This window comes from Myxine glutinosa, chromosome 11, assembly GCF_964187855.1.
Source record: "Myxine glutinosa chromosome 11, kmMyxGlut1.1, whole genome shotgun sequence".
NCBI classification, from domain to species: Eukaryota; Metazoa; Chordata; class Myxini; order Myxiniformes; family Myxinidae; genus Myxine; species Myxine glutinosa.
Window position 1 is genome coordinate 69480494 of NC_136271.1, and position 20247 is coordinate 69500740.

The 20247-nt window shown below is 42.1% G+C and overlaps 1 protein-coding gene across 3 annotated transcripts in view; it reads left to right on the forward strand.

The window, feature by feature from the left end:
* The window catches only part of MDGA2 (MAM domain containing glycosylphosphatidylinositol anchor 2), a 504155-nt gene that overhangs the window by 224048 nt on the left and 259860 nt on the right, over window positions 1-20247 (forward strand). For all 3 annotated transcript variants that reach the window (XM_068130811.2, XM_068130813.2, XM_068130814.2), the window contains exon 6: window positions 2859-3007. In XM_068130811.2, the coding sequence (XP_067986912.1) occupies window positions 2859-3007 (149 nt within the window). The remainder of the gene's footprint in view (window positions 1-2858; window positions 3008-20247) is intronic.

The following is a 20247-nucleotide window of genomic DNA, read 5'->3' on the forward strand; positions in this document are numbered from 1 at the left end:
TGTATTAACACTTAAACACTAAAACAACACAAAAACTTCTTATGTGCTAAAAACTATAAAAAAATCTTATGCACAAAGTAAACATACATGTTAATAACTGTTCCTGGTTATTTATTTATTTTTGCTTGTAGGTTAGACATTCATAAGTGCTTGTGTCTGCCAACATGTCCTGTATCGTTTCATTATATGCGAAACGGTCCATTAACACTGTTGTGCGTCCTTTCTCTGCTGAGATTGCCACGTCATCCATCTTGCATAGCTTTTGGGAAGCCCATCACTATTCCACGTCCAAGTTAAATTTGTTTCAGGAAGGACACAGCGGGCGCAGTAAAAGCAGAGCCACACATGATCTCGCCTCATTTTTAGAGTCGTCAGGAAGTTGTGTAATGGCAGTTTCTATACCTGGGATGCAATCACGTCATTAAGTATTCCCGTGAGATCATCGTAAAGTTGAGGCATTTTGCTTGTCGGCTCACTTGTGCCTCTGTGAGCTGTCTGCTCGCCTGGTTAACCAAATGGTCCTGAAAGGGGATTGCGTCCTGGAGGGGCTTGCGTTCAGGCATGTATGTGACCTCACCTCTTAATGTGGTGAACCTCTTTTGATGTCGCTTTTTTATCAATGATGTCCTGGTGTTGTCAGTGAAAGTACAGGCTCTCTGTTGTATTCATGCCCCTAATTAATTTGGTAACATTCAATGGATCACATTTGCCCCACGCTATATATTGTTGTGTATATACAGTGCATTCAGAAACTATTCAGACCCCTTCACTTTTTTCACATTTTGTTATGTTGCAGCCTTATGCTGAAATCGTTTAAATTCATTTTTTCCCTCATCAATCTACACTCAATACCCCATAATGACAAAGAGAAAACAGGATTTTAGAAAGTTTTGCAATTTTATTAAAAAGAAAAAACTGAAATATCACATTTACATAAGTATTCAGACCCTTTCCTAGGACACTTGAAATTTATCTCAGGTCCCGCCCTTTTCTCTTGATCATCTTTCAGATGTTTCTACACCTTGATTGGAGTCCACCTGTGGTAAATTCAATTGATTGGACATGATTTGGAAAGGCACACACCTGTCTGTATAACGTCTCACAGCTGACAATGCATATCAGAGCAAAAACCAAGCCATGAGGTCGAAGGAACTGCCTGCAGAGCTCAGAGACAGGATTGTGTCGAGGCACAGATCTGGGGAAGCCTACAACAAAAACCTCTGCTGCATTGAAGGTTCCCAAGAGCACAGTGGCCTCCATAATTCTTAAATGGAAGAAGATTGGAACAACCAGGACTCTTCCTAGAGCTAGCCGCTCGGCCAAACTGAGCCATCGGGGGAGAAGGGTCTTGGTAATAGAGGTGACCAAGAACCCGATGGTCACTGGCTGAGCTCCAGAGATCCTGTGTGGAGATGGGAGAAACTTCCAGAAGGACAACCATCACTGCAACACTCCACCGATCTGGGCTTTATGGCAGAGTGGCCAGATGGAAGCCCGCTTGGAGTTTGCAAAAAAGCACCAAAAGGACTCTCAGACTGTGAGAAACAAGATTCTGTGGGCTTTCATGTGTCTTTCATCTCAAAGATTATCAAGAGAAATGGGAAGCACCTGAGCTAAATTTCAAGTGTCATAGCAAAGGGTATGAATACTTATGTGATATTTGTGATATATGTGATATGGTATATAATATGATTATGTGTGATTGTGATATATGTGATATATATATCACATTATATGTGATAATGTGATTATGTGATATATAATATTTCAAATACAAATGTGATATTTCAGTTTTTTCTTTTTAATAAATTTGGAAAACTTTCTAAAATCCTGTTTTCTCTTTGTCATTATGGGGTATTGAGTGTAGTTTGATGAGGGAAAAAATGAATTTAAACGATTTCAGCAATAGGCTGCAGCATAACAAAATGTGAAAAAAGTGAAGGGGTCTGAATACTTTCTGAATGCACTGTACTTGAAAAATCTTCGATTTTGCAAGTTACAAACAGACAGACAGCGATGAAAACATAACCCTCCGCCCACCAGAAGGTAAAGATGTCGGTATGGTTTCACATCATATCTCTTGTGACCATCTCTACGTTGTTTACATACCTTTTTGGCATACAATTCCTACATCCTTTTACATTTAAAAAAATGTTTTTTATTACCTGTACAAGCTAACATTTAGTATTTTTTCAGATTTTTTTGTTTTGTTCCACTGCAAACCAAAGAAATACATTTGTGGATACCAAAATATTTTTTAATTTCAACAATTTTCTGGAAAAAATGGTGCATTATTTGAAAAAAGGGGAAGGGTGCCAATATTTTTGGCCACGACTGCATATACATACATACTCAGGGTATACATACATACATACATACACTTGCACCTGCTATATTATATTTAGATTAACATCCTCCATTACACTAACGTCCTCTGTTATGTTTAATTTAATGGTAACAGAGCAGCTGGTCGCTGGTTTGATCTTGTTGAGAGTAATGTTATAGCCTGGCGCAGACAAAAATAAGTTATTGATAAGATGCCCAAGAACAAAAATGCCAATATAATTTATCCATTGCTCATTTCCCAGAGCCAGAGAAGGTCCTGATTGAGTGGATAACCGAGCACCAGTCTCTTGGGATTGCAGTCACACCTACTTCAGGCTTTAGGCGAAGATCCTTGCTGTAAACCTGTAGTTTTTGGGGTGCCAGTTATACATAAAACTGGTATTTTTCTTGAGAATGAGTGATTACAAGTTCATGTTCAAAACCCTAATCTAAGCTAACTCCTCCCTTAAACAATGTTGTACTCGTTTAACGTATTTCCTGCACTAGCGTTTTGCTCTTCTGTCCATCCCCAGCTGCACCATCAATTCAAATTCGGGCCACAGACCCAATCATTGTGAATCCAGGGGATCTAGTGCTGCTGCAATGTGAGGTGATGGGCGGTGACCCACCACCAAGGCTTTCTTGGTCTCGAGTAGGGGGTGAACTTCCTCCTGACGTGCAGGTAACCTTCCAACATTTTAAAGGTTGTAGTAAGATTTTGCTTCATACATTAAGAAATACCCCCTCCCACCAATCATTCCCACACACCTTCCCACACATATTGTTTTGAAACTAATGCTCTGCACCTGTGCTGCATTAACATTGAGGGGGAGAAATAAAAGCTTGGTTGGTCTTACATTTTCTAGATTGGTCCTACATTTTCTAGATCAGTCCTACATTTGCTATAGATTGGTCCTACATTTGCTAGATTGGTCCTACATTTTCTAGATCAGTCCTACATTTGCTGTAGATTGGTCCTACATTTTCTAGATTGGTACTACATTTGCTAGATTGGTACTACATTTGCTAGATTGGTCCTACAGTTTCTAGATCAGTCCTACATTTGCTAGATTGCTCCTACATTTGCTAGATTGGTCCTAAATTTGCTAGATCAGTCTTACAATTGCTAGATTGCTCCTACATTTGCTAGATCGCTCCTACATTTTCTAGATTGCTCCAACATTTGCTAGATCAGTCTTACAATTGCTAAATTGCTCCTACATTTGCTAGATCGCTCCTACATTTGCTAGATTGCTCCAACATTTGCTAGATCAGTCTTACAATTGCTAGATTGCTCCTACATTTGCTAGATCAGTCCTACATTTGCCAGATTGCTCCTACATTTGCTAGATTAGCCCTACATTTGCTAGATTGCTCCTACATTTGCTAGATTAGCCCTACATTTGCTAGATTAGCCCTACATTTGCTAGATTAGCCCTACATTTGCTAGATTAGCCCTACATTTGCTAGATTGCTCCTACATTTGCTAGATTGCTCCTACATTTGCTAGATTAGCCCTACATTTGCTAGATTAGCCCTACATTTGCTAGATTGCTCCAACATTTGCTAGATCAGTCTTACAATTGCTAGATTGCTCCTACATTTGCTAGATCAGTCCTACATTTGCCAGATTGCTCCTACATTTGCTAGATTAGCCCTACATTTGCTAGATTGCTCCTACATTTGCTAGATTAGCCCTACATTTGCTAGATTAGCCCTACATTTGCGAGATTAGCCCTACATTTGCTAGATTGCTCCTACATTTGCTAGATCGCTCCTACATTTGCTAGATTGCTCCAACATTTGCTAGATCAGTCTTACAATTGCTAGATTGGTCCTACATTTGCTAGATCAGTCCTACATTTGCCAGATTGCTCCTACATTTGCTAGATTGATCCTACATTTGCTAGATTGGTCCAACATTTGCTAGATCAGTCTTACAATTGCTAGATTGCTCCTACATTTGCTAGATCAGTCCTACATTTGCTAGATTGCTCCTAATTTGCTAGATTGATCCTACATTTGCTAGATTAGCCCTACATTTGCTAGATTAGCCCTACATTTTATAGATTGCTCCTACATTTGCTAGATTGGTCCTACATTTATTTGTCATGGTCAAAAATATGATGCGACAAGTGTACACTTTTAAATCTACACTCCGCATTCCATTGTACTGGAGCTCTTCCCATTAATAACCTGATGTGGTAGACTTAATCCTGGAGCATTTTACCTCAGGAAGTGTAAAATTTTTTATAATCGATCCAGAATGGTCATGACCTGAAATTAGAGGTTTTATCTGGGCCTTGATGGTGTTACTTTTTCTTGTGTGCAGAGTCAAGGCTTGTGGAAGAGCTAGGACATAGAATGGATCAGTACACTACAAAACTAAAGGAAGAGCAGAAAGAGAAGGTGAAAATGCCAACAGCGGGGTTGATGGAGAAATTAGACGGAGACAGACAAACAAGCCATGCGGGTAACAATAAGGGGTAAGGGAGAATGCAAATGGTGGACAAGAAGGATGCAGAAGCAAAAACATCTTTTTATTTGTCACCATAGATGACAGGCATTTAATGTTATTTTGTTTGGGAATTAAGTGTTGGTGGTTCGTATGCAGCCTGTGCTTGGCTGCTTAATTTTCTGGGGCACGGCCGTGCCGTTGAAATGATGCCCCCATTACCAGTAGACTGGTAGTCATTTTGCCAACCTCAGAAGGACGACAGGCTGAGTCAACCCATCTGGTGTTAATTCAATGGCTTGACAGGGTCTCAAACACAGGACAATGAGATCTCAAGCCAGCCACCTTAACCGTTAAGCCAACAGCAGGCTTGGGAATTAATTCATTTTAAATGATTATTGCAGAACAATTACTCTGACTTTTTAAGAGACCTGGAGTTGTGTTGCATGGCCTGAGTGTCGAGTTGTACCAAGTAGTATATTTCTCATTTATCGAGCGCTGATCTGACAATGTCACACTGCCTCGCTAATTGTTGTCTCAGGTTAATCTGCCCCCTTCTCCCTCACTGACTATAGTGAGACACTATTTAATGTGAACAATTCAATATATCCCTTTCTATTTATAAGGGGACATCTGATTTGACTACTACAGGCATGCGAGTCACTATAATTTGAATATCACAGGCCTGCTATTCAACACACTCACAAATCTCAAGTACCAGAATTTTTTTCTTGCCAAAAATGTTGCCCACTTTTGCAGCTGGGATTTCAAATGAGAATATCTGACTGTGTCTTTCTCAGTGCAGGAGACCTCTTTATTACCCCCATTTGCTGCTGAAAGTTTTCCTTTGCTGACTCTGTTAATAAATAATTATTAACAGTCAGCAGAGTTTATATTATTTATATTTCTGCAGCATTAAAAGGATGACGGCTACATTTTAAAACCTAATTTTACAAGTCTGTGTTGCGTGCACTGCATGAGCTGCTTGACAGGTGGCTGATGGAGATAATTAAACAATCAAAAATGGAGATTATGTCAACAACATTGCATACGTGCAATCTGTAACCACATATTTATAAGCCATATGATGTGTGACATCATCGGGGAATAGTTACACAGGTGAGAACAAAAAACAAAAGAGTGGAGTTGAGCAGTGACCTTGGAATTTCAGAATTTCACCATAATTGGGTTACTTTTAGACCACATGTGCCCTGGAGAAACCTAGTGGTCGGATGGCTTTAACTTGACAAGCACACAAAGTGCTGACTGCTAGAATGGAGGACGTTGGCAAGTTTGGTGGCCTTGGGTGCCGTAGGCTGAGGATTTGGAGAGAAAGGTAGAGTGCCAGACTGTCAAATGCTTGAGGTATGGCCAGAGAGAGTGTGCTGATCTCTTGTCTGAGATTTTGGGCCAGCGGCCTCTGTTGATTGCCGGGACGGCAGAATCAGCACAACACAACACGGCAGCAGAAGTACAGTCGTGGCTAAAAAATATTGGCAATGTTGCACTTTTTTCAAATAACTCACAATTTTCTCTAAAAATAAGTTGAAATTAACAAAAGTAGTTGGTCTCCACAATTCTTTATTTCACTGTTAATATTACAGAGCCTTTGTTTTTGATTCAGAACTTAATATGTCATTTTAAATCAGAAAATAAAAATAAATGGCATTGACAAAATTATTGACACCAGAGACTTAATATTTGGCAGCACAGGCTTTGTACAAAATAACAGCAGTAAAGCGCTTCCAATAGCCATGAATGAGGTTCCTACATCTCTCTACTGGCAGTTTGGCCCACTCTTCTTGTGCAAACTGCTCCAGTTCTCCCAGATTTGAAGGGTGCCTTCTCCCAACTGCTGTTTTCAGATCTCCCCACAGGTGTTCAACGGGATTTAGATCTGGACTTATTGCTGGCCACTTCAGAACAGTCCAGTGTTTTGTCTTGAACCATTCCTGGGTGCTTTTTGAAGTGTGTTTGCGGTCATTGTCCTGCTGCAAGACCCATGACCTTTGATGGAGACGCAGCCTTCGGACACTGGGTTGAACATTGTGCTCCAAAATGCCTTGGTAATCTCCTGAGTTCATGATGCCATGCACACATTCAAGGCACCCAGTGCCAGAGGCAGCACAGCAACCCCAAAACATCACTGAACCTTCTCCATCTTTGTCTGTAGGGAACGTGTTCTTGTCTTTGAATGCTTCATTTTGTTTCCTGTAAACATAGAGATGATGTGCTTTACTAAAAAGCTCTAATTTAGTCTCGTCTGTCCACAGGACATTCTCCCAGAAGGATTTTGGCTTGTTCAGGTGTGTTTTGGAAAACTCCAGTCGGGCTTTTTCAGCAGTGGGGTCCGCGTGGGTCTTCTACCATAGAACCCCCTTTGATTGAGTTGGCAATGGATGGTGCGAGTTGAAACTGTCGTACCTTGTGTCTGAACGTCCGCTTGAATCTGTTTGGCAGTTGATCGAGGTGCTTTCTCCACCATTTGAACAATTTTTCGCTGCAATCTTCGATCAAGTTTTCTCTTGAGGCCACGTCCAGGGAGGTTGGCTACAGTGCGATGGGCCTTATACTTCCTGATAACATTGTGTACGGTGGACACAAGAACATCAAGGTCTCTGGAAATGGACTTGTAGCCTTGAGATTGTCCAGGCATTGCTACAATCGTGTGTCTAACCTCCTCAGACAATTCTCTGTTTTTCTTTCTTCTCTCCATGCTCGCTGCGGTACACACAATGATACAAAACAGCAGAATGACTCCTTTTCTCCATTCAAACTGGTTGAATGAGTATTTATAAACTGGTTGAATGAGTGATATTTATATTGCAGGCACCTGCAACTCACCATAGGTGAATTCAATTCCAAAGTAAAGGAAAATCAACTGCTTGAAATCTAATTATTTCTAACAACTTCTAAAAGGTGCCAATAATATTGTTTGGGCCATTTTAGGATTACTGTGTGGAATAAGCTAAGATTTAGTAATTATTTCAGCTTTTTTTGTGTTGTTCCACTGCAAACCCCAAAAATACTTGTGTGGATACCAAAATATTTTTTTCTTTTAACAATTTTCTGGAATAAATGGTGCATTATTTGATGTGCAAGGGTGCCAATACTTTTGGCCACGACTGTAATAACACATTGTTCAGGCCTTTGGAGAAATTGAAGGATTTGACGTTAACTGCCGAGATGGCTTCCATGATATTTTCGACAGCCACAAATAATCTTTTATCTTGCTTATTATTGGAAGGCTAACCCCGCTCTAGCAGGGAAAATGGCCTTAAAATGTCTGTTGTTGTTGTGTTGCTTATTATTAGAAGTAAGCTATTAGACCCATGGTTGAGAGGATCTATCGGTCTTGGCACCATTTTTGCATAATGCATTGATGTTAGTTGATTTCCAGGTAGAGGGAAGGTGACATTGGGCAAATAGGTCGAACAGAGCAGAATGACGAAACGTAAAGAATGGCAAAGCAGGTGTTTAGGACACCCGCACTCATGTCATCCAAACCCATTGCAGAATTGGTGTCAAAAGTTGCCAGAAACCTCTTCTCAAGTGGGAAAGACACTGTGTCCAAGAGCAGTTGGTGTGAGTATGGTGGGTACAGGGAGCGATGAGTTGCATATGCGAGATTTGCAAGCAAACACAAAATTGAGACTTCCAGCATTCTCATGAACAGAGTCAGCTTCGGTGCCATTTGGATTGAGAGAAGGAATGGAGAGGAAGTGTACACAAGAGACAGACTTGCACAAGGCGCCACAATGTCTTTGAGGAAGGAGACAGGTTCGATAGTTCAGCGATAATGTTGGCCAGTTATTGTGGAAAGCAATTGTCTCACCACAAGAATCAGTGTACCATGGGTGAGAGGATTGGGATGATAGCTGCAGAGGGGGTAGGACAAATCTCTTCATGAGAGAATGTAGGCCTTTGTGAAAAAATTCTCAAGCACTCTTGTTGTTGGAGAGACAGAGATAGGAAATCAATCCTGAAGTGAGTGGACAGTTTGCAGTCCCTGCCAGTCAGTCTGAGCGACTCGCCAGACTCTGCGCCACTGGGGAGGCTCTCTGAGTGTTACAGAATGAGCTGGCATAATAAATGGATGATAGTAATGAATGACGATTCTTTTATAATTTCTGTTTTTTGACGTTTCAAGAAAAAAAAGAAGAGAGTAGGGGGGAAGATTTAAGTAAGGGTGAAAAGGACAATTGTGATGGAGGAGTAAGGAAAGAAAAGGGTAGGGAAGAAGCAGACGTGCCAAACACATGGCCAACTACAACAGCACTCGGTAGAGTGCATACATACCTCGGTCAGACTGAACAGTTTGGTTTGCATCCCACTGATGGGCCGGATCTGGAGGTTAACCACAATCAAATCAATTCGTCCTTGTCACACATCAAACCTGTCCACCAAGTTTTGTCCGAATCTGTCCACAGCATTTTGAGATATCCTGCTGACAGAGAGAGACACAAACAAACAGACAGAAAACATAATATAACCTCCGCCTACCTTTGGTGGTCGAGGTAACAAAGAACGAAACAGACCATAAAAATATGGTGTAAGAGGGATTATTAGTATTTATTTATTATATTAAGTACTGTATATGAAAGGAGTTGGACAAGGGTGTGGAAATCGGGATGGTCATAAATAATGGGATGAAAGAACGATAAACGGGTATGCAAGTGAGGGGTTAAATGGCTAAGCCTAACCATGTGTCGAGGCAAACACATAACAACAAAATGATCAAACAGGCATAGATGAGACATGGCAATGAGCACATGATGCATAGGACAAAGGAACAAGTCTAGGTTTCATACTGAATGGAGTCTGACTTAACTAAAAACTGCCATTGTGGTGTTAATGTCAGCACGAAATGTTGCATCTCATAGCATGCATTCTTTTGGAGGGCACATAAGGTCCGCTGCTTGATCTGGATTTCAGTCATAGTGGTTAAACGTCCCATTTTAATTCTATGAAAGGAGTAGGCCATTGTGTGTCAAGCACACTGGCGAAATTCCCTGCTTAAGTTTAGCCGTATAATTTGCGCTACCTGGTTCAGAATGAGTTCTGTGACATTGATTTATGATAGGTCAAATGGCATTTACCAGTGCCTTATTTATCTTTTCCCACATCTTTCCGTTTTGTTGATCGCATGCTCCACAGTGCATTGCCTCAAATTTATTTTGCAAGAATCAATTGCATGCCAAAAGTTGAGCCTGCGACATGACGAGCTCAACAGCTTGGAAAGTGAGCAACCTGCTGCTGAAGTACAGTCGTGGCAAAAAATATTGGCAATGTTGCACTTTTTTCAAATAACTCACAATTTCCCCAAAAAATAAGTTGAAATTCGCACAAGTATTTGGTCTCCACAATTCTTTATTTCACTGTTAATATTACAGAACCTTTGTTTTTGATTCAGAACTTAATGTATCCTTTTAAATCAGAAAAAAAGAAATGGCATTGACAAAAATATTGACACCCTCGACTTAATATTTGGCAGCACAGCCTTTGTACAAAATAACAGCAGTAAAGTGCTTCCTATAGCCATGAATGAGGTTCCTCCACCTCTCTACTGGCAGTTTGTCCCACTCTTTTTGTGTAAACTGCTCCAGTTCTCCCAGATTTGAAGGGTGCCTTCTCCCAACTGCTGTTTTCAGATCTCCCCACAGGTGTTCAATGGGATTTAGATCTGGACTTATTGCTGGCCACTTCAGCACAGTCCAGCGTTTTGACTTGAACCATTCCTGGGTGTTTTTTGAAGTGTGTTTAGGGTCATTGTCCTGCTGCAAGACCCATGACCATCGACAGGGACCCAGCTTTCTGACACTGGGTTGAACATTGTGCTCCAAAATGCCTTGGTAATCTCCCGATTTCATGATGCCATGCACACATTCAAGGCACCCAGTACCAGAGGCAGCACAGCAACCCCAAAACATCACTGAACCTCCTCCATATTTGATTGTAGGGAAGATTTTCTTTTCTTTTAAGACTTCATTTTGTTTTCTGTAAGTATAGAGTTGATGCGCTTTACCAAAAAACTCTAATTTGGTCTCATCTGTCCACAGGACATTCTCCCAGAAGGATTTTGGCTTGTTCAGGTGTGTTTTGGCAAACTCCAGTCGGGCTTTCTTATGTCTCTCTCTCAGCAGCAGTGGCGTCCTCCTGGGTCTCCTTTCATTGACGTAGTGACGGATGGTGCGAGTTGAAACTGTCGTACCTTGTGTCTGAAGGTTCGCATGAATCTGTTTGGCAGTTGATCGAGGCGCTTTCTCCACCATTCGAGCAATCCTTCGCTGCAATCTTCGGTCAAGTTTTCTCTTGCGTCCACGTCCAGGGAGGTTGGCTACAGTGCCATTGGCCTTAAACTTCCTGATAACATTGCGTACGGTGGACACAGGAACATCAAGGTCTCTGGAGATGGACTTGTAGCCTTGAGATTGTCCATGCTTGGCTACAATCTTGTGTCTGACCTCCACAGACAATTCTCTGGTTTTCTTTCCTTTCTCCATGGTCATTGTGGTACACACAGTGACACAAAACAGCAGAATGAGTCCTTTTCTCTGTTCAAACTGGTTGAATGAGTGATTTGTATATTGCAGGCACCTGCAACTCACAACGGATGAGTTCAATTCCAATGTAAAGGAGAATCACGTGCTTGAAATCCAATTATTTCTAACAACTTCTAAAAGGTACCAATAATATTGTCCGGGCCATTTTTTTTATTTCTGTGTGGAATAAGTTAATATAACATTTAGAATTTTTTTCAGCTTTTTTTGTTTTGCTCCACTGCAAACGTAAGAAACACATATGTGGATACCAAAATATTTTTTATTTTCAACAATTTTCTGGAAGAAATGGTGCATTATCTGAAAAAGGTGTAATGGTGCCAATATTTTTAGCGACGACTGTATGCTGCTGCCACAAATACAGAAGAACATACTGTATGAGTTAATTTCCTATTAGGCCAAGCCTGTACATTACACTTAGTAATTAGTGCTGGCCCATAGTAGTGAAGACATGGGATTGAGAGAGATATATATATATATATATATATATATATATATATATATATATATATATATATATATATATATGTATGTATGTATGTATGTATGTATGTATGTATGTATGTATGTATGTATGTATGTATGTATGTATGTTGGTGACTGGATTGAAATCCTAAAATCCTGCTGAAGGCACCAAATATAAAGGACTAGCAGAAGTGCTGGGTGGGGGAACGGGGGGAGGGGGAGGGGAAAGGGAACGGGGGGAGGGCAGGAGAGGGGGGAGGGGGAGAGGAGCAGGAGCGGAGGGGGAGGGGAGGGCAGGGGGAGAAAGGGGGAGGGGAGGGCAGGGGGAGAAAGGGGAGGGGAGGGGGGGAAGGGGAGCAGTCAGAAGTGGAGGCTCTTTTACGGAGAATTTATATCTTAAAGGGAAGGGGAGGGAGGAGGGGAAGGGGAGGGAGGAAGGGAAGGGGCGTGGGAGGGGGTGGGGGGAATGTGGAGGGGAGGGGAGGGGAGGGGGGAAGGGTGAGGGGAGGGGGGAAGTGTGAGGAGAAGGGGGTATAGGGGGGATGGGAGGGGGGAGGCCAGAGAGGAAGGGGAGTGGCTCACGTTTCTGAGTGAATGTGGCTCACGTTTCTGAGTGAATGTGGCTCACGTTTCTGAGTGAATGTGGCTCACGTTTGAGTTAAGTGTGATGCTGATCAGTGCACATCGGATTTTTATGTGAAAAAATAAAAAATATTTTTTCACATAAAACGGCTTTTTTGCGCGCAAAAAAATTATTTTGCTATTTTCGGAGCAAAAAAGAATTTCGCCCTTTTTCGGGAAAAATAAAATAAAATGCCCTTTTTGGTCGAAAATGTCTGGCAACGCTAAAAAAAAATATGGAATTTTTCGAAATTTTAAACTGCGATCGAAATTTTAAACTGCGATCGAAATTTTTAACTGCGATCGAAATTTTTAACTGCGATCGATCTCAAAAACAAAACGTTGCGTCCACTTGCGTGCGTTGCGTCCCCAGCGTGTACAGCAGTGAGGCGGTGTACTACAGTGAGAGAGTGTACACAAAGTGTGAACAAGTCTCCTATCAAGATGAGTGCTGCTCTTCGTGACAAGTGGCTGAAGGAATTCAACGCTGGCGGCGATGGGGCCACCTTCAAGTACGTGTCGAGTGACACGGCTTTCTGTCGAGCTTGTGAAAAGACTTTCCGGGCGAAGCAGAAGTCTGAGCTGGCCCAACATGTCCGAGGAGACCGCCACAAGAGCAACTTGGCCTTGAAGAAGAAGAGGACGGTCACGCAAGCCACCATGGAGGACTTTGGTGGCGGAAAGAGGCACAAGTGCGACGTCGTGGCTCAGGAGCTGTGCCAGGCCATGCTGGCCGCTGGCATCCCATGGTCGAAATTGGAAAACCCTGCCCTCCGGTCGTTCCTGGAGAAGCACATCACTCTCCAGATCCCCGATGAAAGCTGGATTCGAAAGCACTACCTCGACAAGTGCTACGACGAGGCCTTGGCGGGGATCCGTGCCGACCTCGGACAGCAGCCCATCTGGCTGTCCGTCGACGAGACGACCGATTCGGCAGGTCGATATGTGGCCAACATCATCGCGGAACGCTTGTCCAAGGAGGGGTACTTTCATCCCCACCTCGTCCAGTGCATGTTTCTGGAGAAGACCAACTCCGGGGAGATCGTGCATGCAGTCAATGACATGCTGCGCTATCTTTGGCCTGATTTCAAGCCGGAGTGCCTCAAGGTCCTCGTCAGCGACGCCGCGGCCGATATGATCAAGGCCGGCCATGCCCTGAAGGAACTCTTCCCGGACTTGCTGCATGTGACTTGCGTTGCCCACGCGCTCCACCGTGTCTGCGAGACAGTCCGAGAAATGTTCAAGGACGTCAACGACCTGATTGCCATGACGAAGAAGGTGTTCGTCAAAGCCCCGTCGCGTGTTGTCTTTTGGAAGGAGCAGCAGCCCAATCTTTCTCTCCCCCCGGAGCCCATTCTGACTCGGTGGGGGACGTGGATCGACGCCGCGGTGTTTTACGCCGAGCACTTCGAGGCCGTCAAGGACATTGTGGACCAGCTGAACGATGATGACGCGATGGCAATCCGGAGTGCCAAGGACCTGTTCGGAAAGGCGGACATCAAGCTCAGTTTGGTCTTCTTAAATGCCCACGTGTCGTTCATCCCGAAGATCCTTAAGCAGCTGGAGGAGGCCGGCATGGAGCTGGCCAAGGCCTTCCAGCTCCTTGATCAGGCCAAGGAGGAGCTCGAAAAGATCCGAGGCTGCCGTAAGGAGATCCTGCTCACCAAGTTCAAGGCGGTGCTGCAGCGCAATCCCGACATTGGTGTGCTGAGGACAGTGGCTTTGATCCTGGATGGAGATCAGCACGGATCTGAGGTTGGTGTGCCGGCTGGAGTCAAGCTTGCTGACATCCCCCTCTTGAGGTACTGCCCCATCGTCAGCGTCGACGTGGAAAGGTCCTTCTCCGTCTACAGAAACGTCCTCACCGACCGCCGACACCGCCTCACCAAGGAGAACATTACCAAGATAATGATTTCAAACACCTACTTTAACCGTTCTTAAAAGCGTCTTGTCAATTTCTTCTCGTCCTCTACTTATCAAACAATGCGGTTGCAATAAAGGTACCTGAACGTCATTTTTTACCTGTTTACTAGCCCAGAGTGCTTAATGTTGTGCAGGAAAAGCTTACCATTTTTTGTTCTTTTTTTGTTCCCCTGGTGTTGGGCTAGCAGCTAGGGTGCTGGCTTAGGATACCTAGGATCCTGGGTTCGAATCCTGGTCGATCGCTGAATTAACGCCAGGGGGGTTGACTCAGCCTGTCATACCTTCCGAGGTCGGCTAATTGAGTACCAGTTCACTGGTAATTCCCTGTTTGTCGTAAAAGGCGACAAAAAGGGTTGGCGGCAGGAAGGGCATCCGGCCGTAAAACATTGCTTCAAAAAGGGGACCGAAAAACAACAACAACCACGGTCCCCGAAAAAGGCCAACCCCCGCTTGCGGGGAAAAAAATGGCCTCTAAAGGTGGTTTTTTTTTTTGGACTGATTTCTGAAAAACTTGGTAATAATAAAAAATGAATAAAACGGGGGAAAAAAATATTTCGGGATTTTTTCACATTAAAAAAAAAATGCCGCTTTTCAAAACATAAAAGGCCTATTTTCTTAACATAAAAATCCATAGTCTACTGATCAGGTAAAGAAGAAGCCATACTACCAAATTCGTACACTTCCGGAAATGTTTGAATTATTTGTATTCAAATGTCTGGTAATTGTTTTGTATTTATTTATGCGAATGTGTACTTGTATGTCACTGTCATTTATTTTAAAAGGCTTCAGTACGATCGAGCGATTTTTAAAATTTATTTATTTATTATTATTATTATTATTTTCTGACAAAAAAAACCCAACTTTTTTTTTGCAACTTTTTTTTTTGCCTAAAACACTTCCAGGCACTCACTGATGAACCTCTGAAAGTTTGATGAAGATCCGTTCAGCCATCTCTGAATAAAACGTGGACACACACAGACAACTCGCGTTTATATATATATAAATCGGGATTTAAATTTAATTCAAAAATTGATCCAGACGTCTATTCTCTTTCAAACATTCAAACCGACAGAGGTAGTTATGTATCACAGCATCTGTAGAATTTTCACCCTTTTACGCAACTCCGTTTCGCTGTTATTTGGTGGAGCAAAAAGTCAACTGAGGTTTATAGATATTTAGATACGGAAATAAGCTTCTGAAAAGTGAGCTAGACTCAGGAAAATTACATCACTAATGTATTGTAGGTTAAAACCCAGCTGGTTCATTGATGATGTGAAGAGAGGGTATAATGTGCCTGTCCCACCAAGTCTGGTCTCCATGCAAATAAAGTTCGGCCAAACATTATATTTGACTTTTTAATGCACTCAAGGCATCTTGTGGCAGGCATTAAAATACTACCCGGATAAATAAACTCTGAAATGAGTGAAACAAAAACCCAATAATAGAGGGATCTCTCAAGTTTATTTCCATTAATACAGATTTTTCAAAATGTCTTCCATCATTCTGAGGACACTTGCGAATACGCGCGGCACAGTTTCCGATTGCATGCTGCAGCGTCTCATGCTCAATAGCAATATTGGTGATTGCTGTAATCACAAAATCCTTCAGATCACTAATTGTTCTTGGCTTCTCCTGAAAGACCTTTTATTTATGGAATCTCCATAAAAAGTCGAAAGGGGACAAATCTGGTGACCTTGGAGGCCATTGAAATGGAGACCTGTGGGAAATTAAGTGCCCTGGAAAATGTTCCTTAAGCCGTTGCATTGCCATGCGGGGAGTGTGTGTGCTGTGGCCCCGTCTTGCTGGAACCACACGCCTCTTTCATTCTGTTCATGTCTCCAAAAATAACTATCCGGCATTTGGACATAATGTTCACCGTTCACTTAAATGAAGCATTTTGAACATGCAACAAAAAGGGTTATTTAGTAAATAAAATAAATAAATAAAAGTTATTTCGTGAAAAAATAATTTGACTTTCGGTGGATTAAAGCACTTTATTATTCAATCCCATCTTATATGGTTATGTTCTAATTTCATTTTGAAATTGGGTACATTTTTTGACCCATCCTGTATAACAATAACATGTTATTTCATACTCAACATATGTCGCAAAAAAACATTTCCAAAATATCAAATGTTTAATGAATTGCAAATGAGGTGCTGAAAACCCCCACATCTGCATTGTCTAACGACAGAATACAAGCCCTTTCCATACAAGATGGAGGCTCATTGAAAAGTGAGGTGACAAAGGGTTAGGGTTGTCGGGCAGTGGGATCACATTTGGACAAAAGAAGCAAGCAAATCAATAAACAGGAAAAGAGGGGAAGAAAAGTTAACCTGCGAGTAAGAGGGTTGGATTAGGAAGGGTCAATGGGACATGAGATAATGGTGCACCACCTGTTTGATTACCTGGAAGCAAGAATATGATAGAACAACCTCAGGAAGGTGATTTCATGAACGGTAGAAAAGAGGATCAAAATAGTTTTGAGGTGTGCAGAAAGCCTATATTTTGGGAGTTGAAAACCAGAATATGTTTTCTGGAAGAATACGTGCATCCTGGAGGGGCTGGGGAAGGTATACCTGAAAGAGGTGGTTAAAAAACAAAAGACTTCCCCGACCAAACGTAGAAAAGAAATAAATAATTAAAAAAACAGCACTAGTCTGACTGCTTCTGTTTTACATTTAAAGAGAGATTAGTTTCTTTCAGAACTTGATCAGCTTTGAAAGACACACTTGTTATACAGCTCACGCCACCAGAAATTGTAACCTCAATGCTTTTGGGAGTTTAATCTGTAGCCTTTTGGTCACATGGTTGATGGTGGTTGATAATGATACGAGATTATCTGGCCATTGCTCAAAGTGAAACTCCCCTAGGTATGTGGCCAATTAATTCTGTCTTGGGCAGATTTTTCTTTATCACAATATGTATATATATGTTGTCGTGTCAATATGTATATACAGTCACGTGAAAAAGTAAGTACACCCCATGTAAAGTTTTGACTTTTTCAACATATTTCAACATACAGCGATTTGATCTTCATTTCAACAATATTGATAGATAAAGGTGATACAATATAACAAATATCATGAAACATTTACATTTTGTAGTCCATTGTATAATTTAAATAAACATAAATGAAAAATTCGCATGTGGAAAAAGTAAGTACACCCCTACATTTATCACTACTTCAAATACCTAAAATGTGCTCAGGTGCAAATGATTCGAACATCGTTAGAGAAGATCTTGGACGAACCTGTCTTATTTAAACCTCAGACATTTAGTTTGGTTTGCTCTTTGTTGTTGAAGTGTGCGGCGTCACCATGCCTAGATCAAAAGAGCTCTCTGAGGCCTTCAGAAAGAATGTTATAGATGCCTACGAGTCTGGGAAGGGATTTAATAAGATCTTCAAACAATTTGAAATCAATCATTCGACTGTCCGGAAGATCACCTACAAGTGGAGAAGATTCACTTGTTCAGGCCAGGCCGCCCCAGCAAGTTCAGCCTGAGAGCAGACCGCAAGATGCTGAAAGAAGTCTCTAAGAACCCCAGAATGTCATCACGGGACCTACAGGTAGCTCTTGCCACTGTTGATGTCAAAGTGCACGAGTCTACCATTAGAAAGAGGCTGCACAAATTAGATCTACATGGGAGCTGTGCCAGGAGGAAACCTTTGCTGTCCAGAAAGAACACCAGGGCAAGACTAAAGTTTGCCAATGAACACCGAGGCAAAGACCAGCACTTCTGGAACAATGTGCTCTGGACAGATGAGTCAAAGGTAGAGCTATTTGGCCACCGTACCAGAAGACATGTTTGGCGAAAACCAAAGACAGCATTTGACCACGAGAACTAGATACCAACTGTAAAGCATGGTGGTGGAAATATTATGGTTTGGGGCAGCTTTGCTGCATCAGGGCCTGGGCAGCTCACCATCATAGAATCCACTATGAATTCTTCATTGTACCAGAGGGTGTTTGAGGATAATGTGAGGCCATCTGTCGGAAAGTTGAAGTTCAACCGAAGGTGGACCTTGCAACATGACAAAGACCCTAAACATACCAGTAAATCCACCAAGGAATGGCTGAAAAGAAAGAAATGGAGAGTTCTGGAATGGCCAAGTCAAAGCCCGGATCTAAATCCCATCGATATGTTGTGGGGGGATTTGAAACGAGCTGTGCATGCAAGAAACTCCTCAAACATCGCACAGCTGAAAGAATTCTGCATGGAGGAGTGGGCAAAAAATTCTCCCAGTCGATGTCAGAGACTGGTAGACAGTTATAAGAAACGCGTACTTGAGGTTGTTTCTACCAAAGGGGCAATACCACCAATTGGAGGCAAGGGTGTACTTACTTTTTCCACATGCGAAATTTGCATTTATGTTTATTTAAATTATACAATGGACTACAAAATGTAAATGTTTCATGATATTTGTTATATTATATCACCTTTATCTATCAATATTGTTGAAATGAAGATCAAATAGCTGTATGTTGAAATGTGTTGAAAACGTCAAAATTTACATGGGGTGTACTTACTTTTTCACATGACTGTATATATAGTGGGTGGGGGTAATATGGACCCCGGGGGAATATGGACCCCACTGAATTTCCCATGTTGCACTGCATCAAGCCTCGTCTCCATATCACGGGATAAACAAGTATGGCCGACCAGCAAGTGAACAACTGCAGTTGATTCAAGCTCTTTAATAACAGTAAGTGCAAACTTCCAAAAGTTTTCATCTCAAATTTTACAATTCATAAGCATGCAGTACTGTGTATGTACATGTAGTCACTAGCTTGTTTGATGAGTGGTGTCCCTGGCTGAGTACACGTGAGAGCTGTCTACAGCACCACTGTGTGTAGAAAACTCCATCCCAGCCCATATGTACTGGGCATGCTGACATGATTGAGAGGCATGGTGTGGGGAATATGGACCCTTTGGTAGTGTCTAATATGGACCCATGTCTATATTCCCCGTGGTCGATGTCCATATTCCCCACACAGGAAGCTAATAGAATAAGTCCACAAAACAGCATGTTCACTGTCAAAATTTGAATCAAATAATTTTTTCTGCACCGAAATATGTGACTAAGCAAAACTAGGCATGGTCCAAGTAGCCGTCAAGTATCGGCTGTTTGTTAACAGCCGATAACATGTACACTTGATTCTGTATAAAAATCCGACAGTGACTATGCACTGTCGGAGATTTAACTCGCCCCGATAAAGCGTAATCAACATAATTTCAACGTAATTCCACTATAAACAAATCTGACCTTTATTGTATGCCCAATTCTTTTGAATAAAATTTGTAATTGGTCACTGTCGGGGCAGGTAGAGGCAAGTAAAGGCTGTGTTTTTCTGTGCATGTGAAGGTGTATGATATCGGCTGTTGACAAACAGCCGATACTTGACAGCGAGGTCCAAGGTGTTTTTGTGGTCTGACAAGACTAAGAAGATGTGTTGTGATTTGGCTTTCAGATGGATCCAATGCAGTGAATGCAAGCAATGGGCCCACGAAAACGAAACTGACTATGAGGGTATAGGTGCTTTCGTCTGTGACGAATGTCGCTGAGGTTGTTGTTCACTGAAAAATCGGAAAGTAACATTTGTCCCAGGGAACATTTGTGGAAAAGAGACTGGACTTGCCACATTGAGGTAATATGGACCCGCGGTCCATATTACCCCAATGGGGGGAGGAGGGTCCATATTCCAAACAACGTGGGGAATATGGACACTGATGGTATATTTTTATTTGTCCCCTCAATCATATGTCTTTGATTTTATTCAATCCAAACTGCACGGGGATGTAGTCTGTCTGGTTGTCTAAATAAACCATTATTTGGAAATTTTCCTTGTCTATTTGTATAGCCTCTATCGGGACTTTGGCTTAGGGGGTCCATA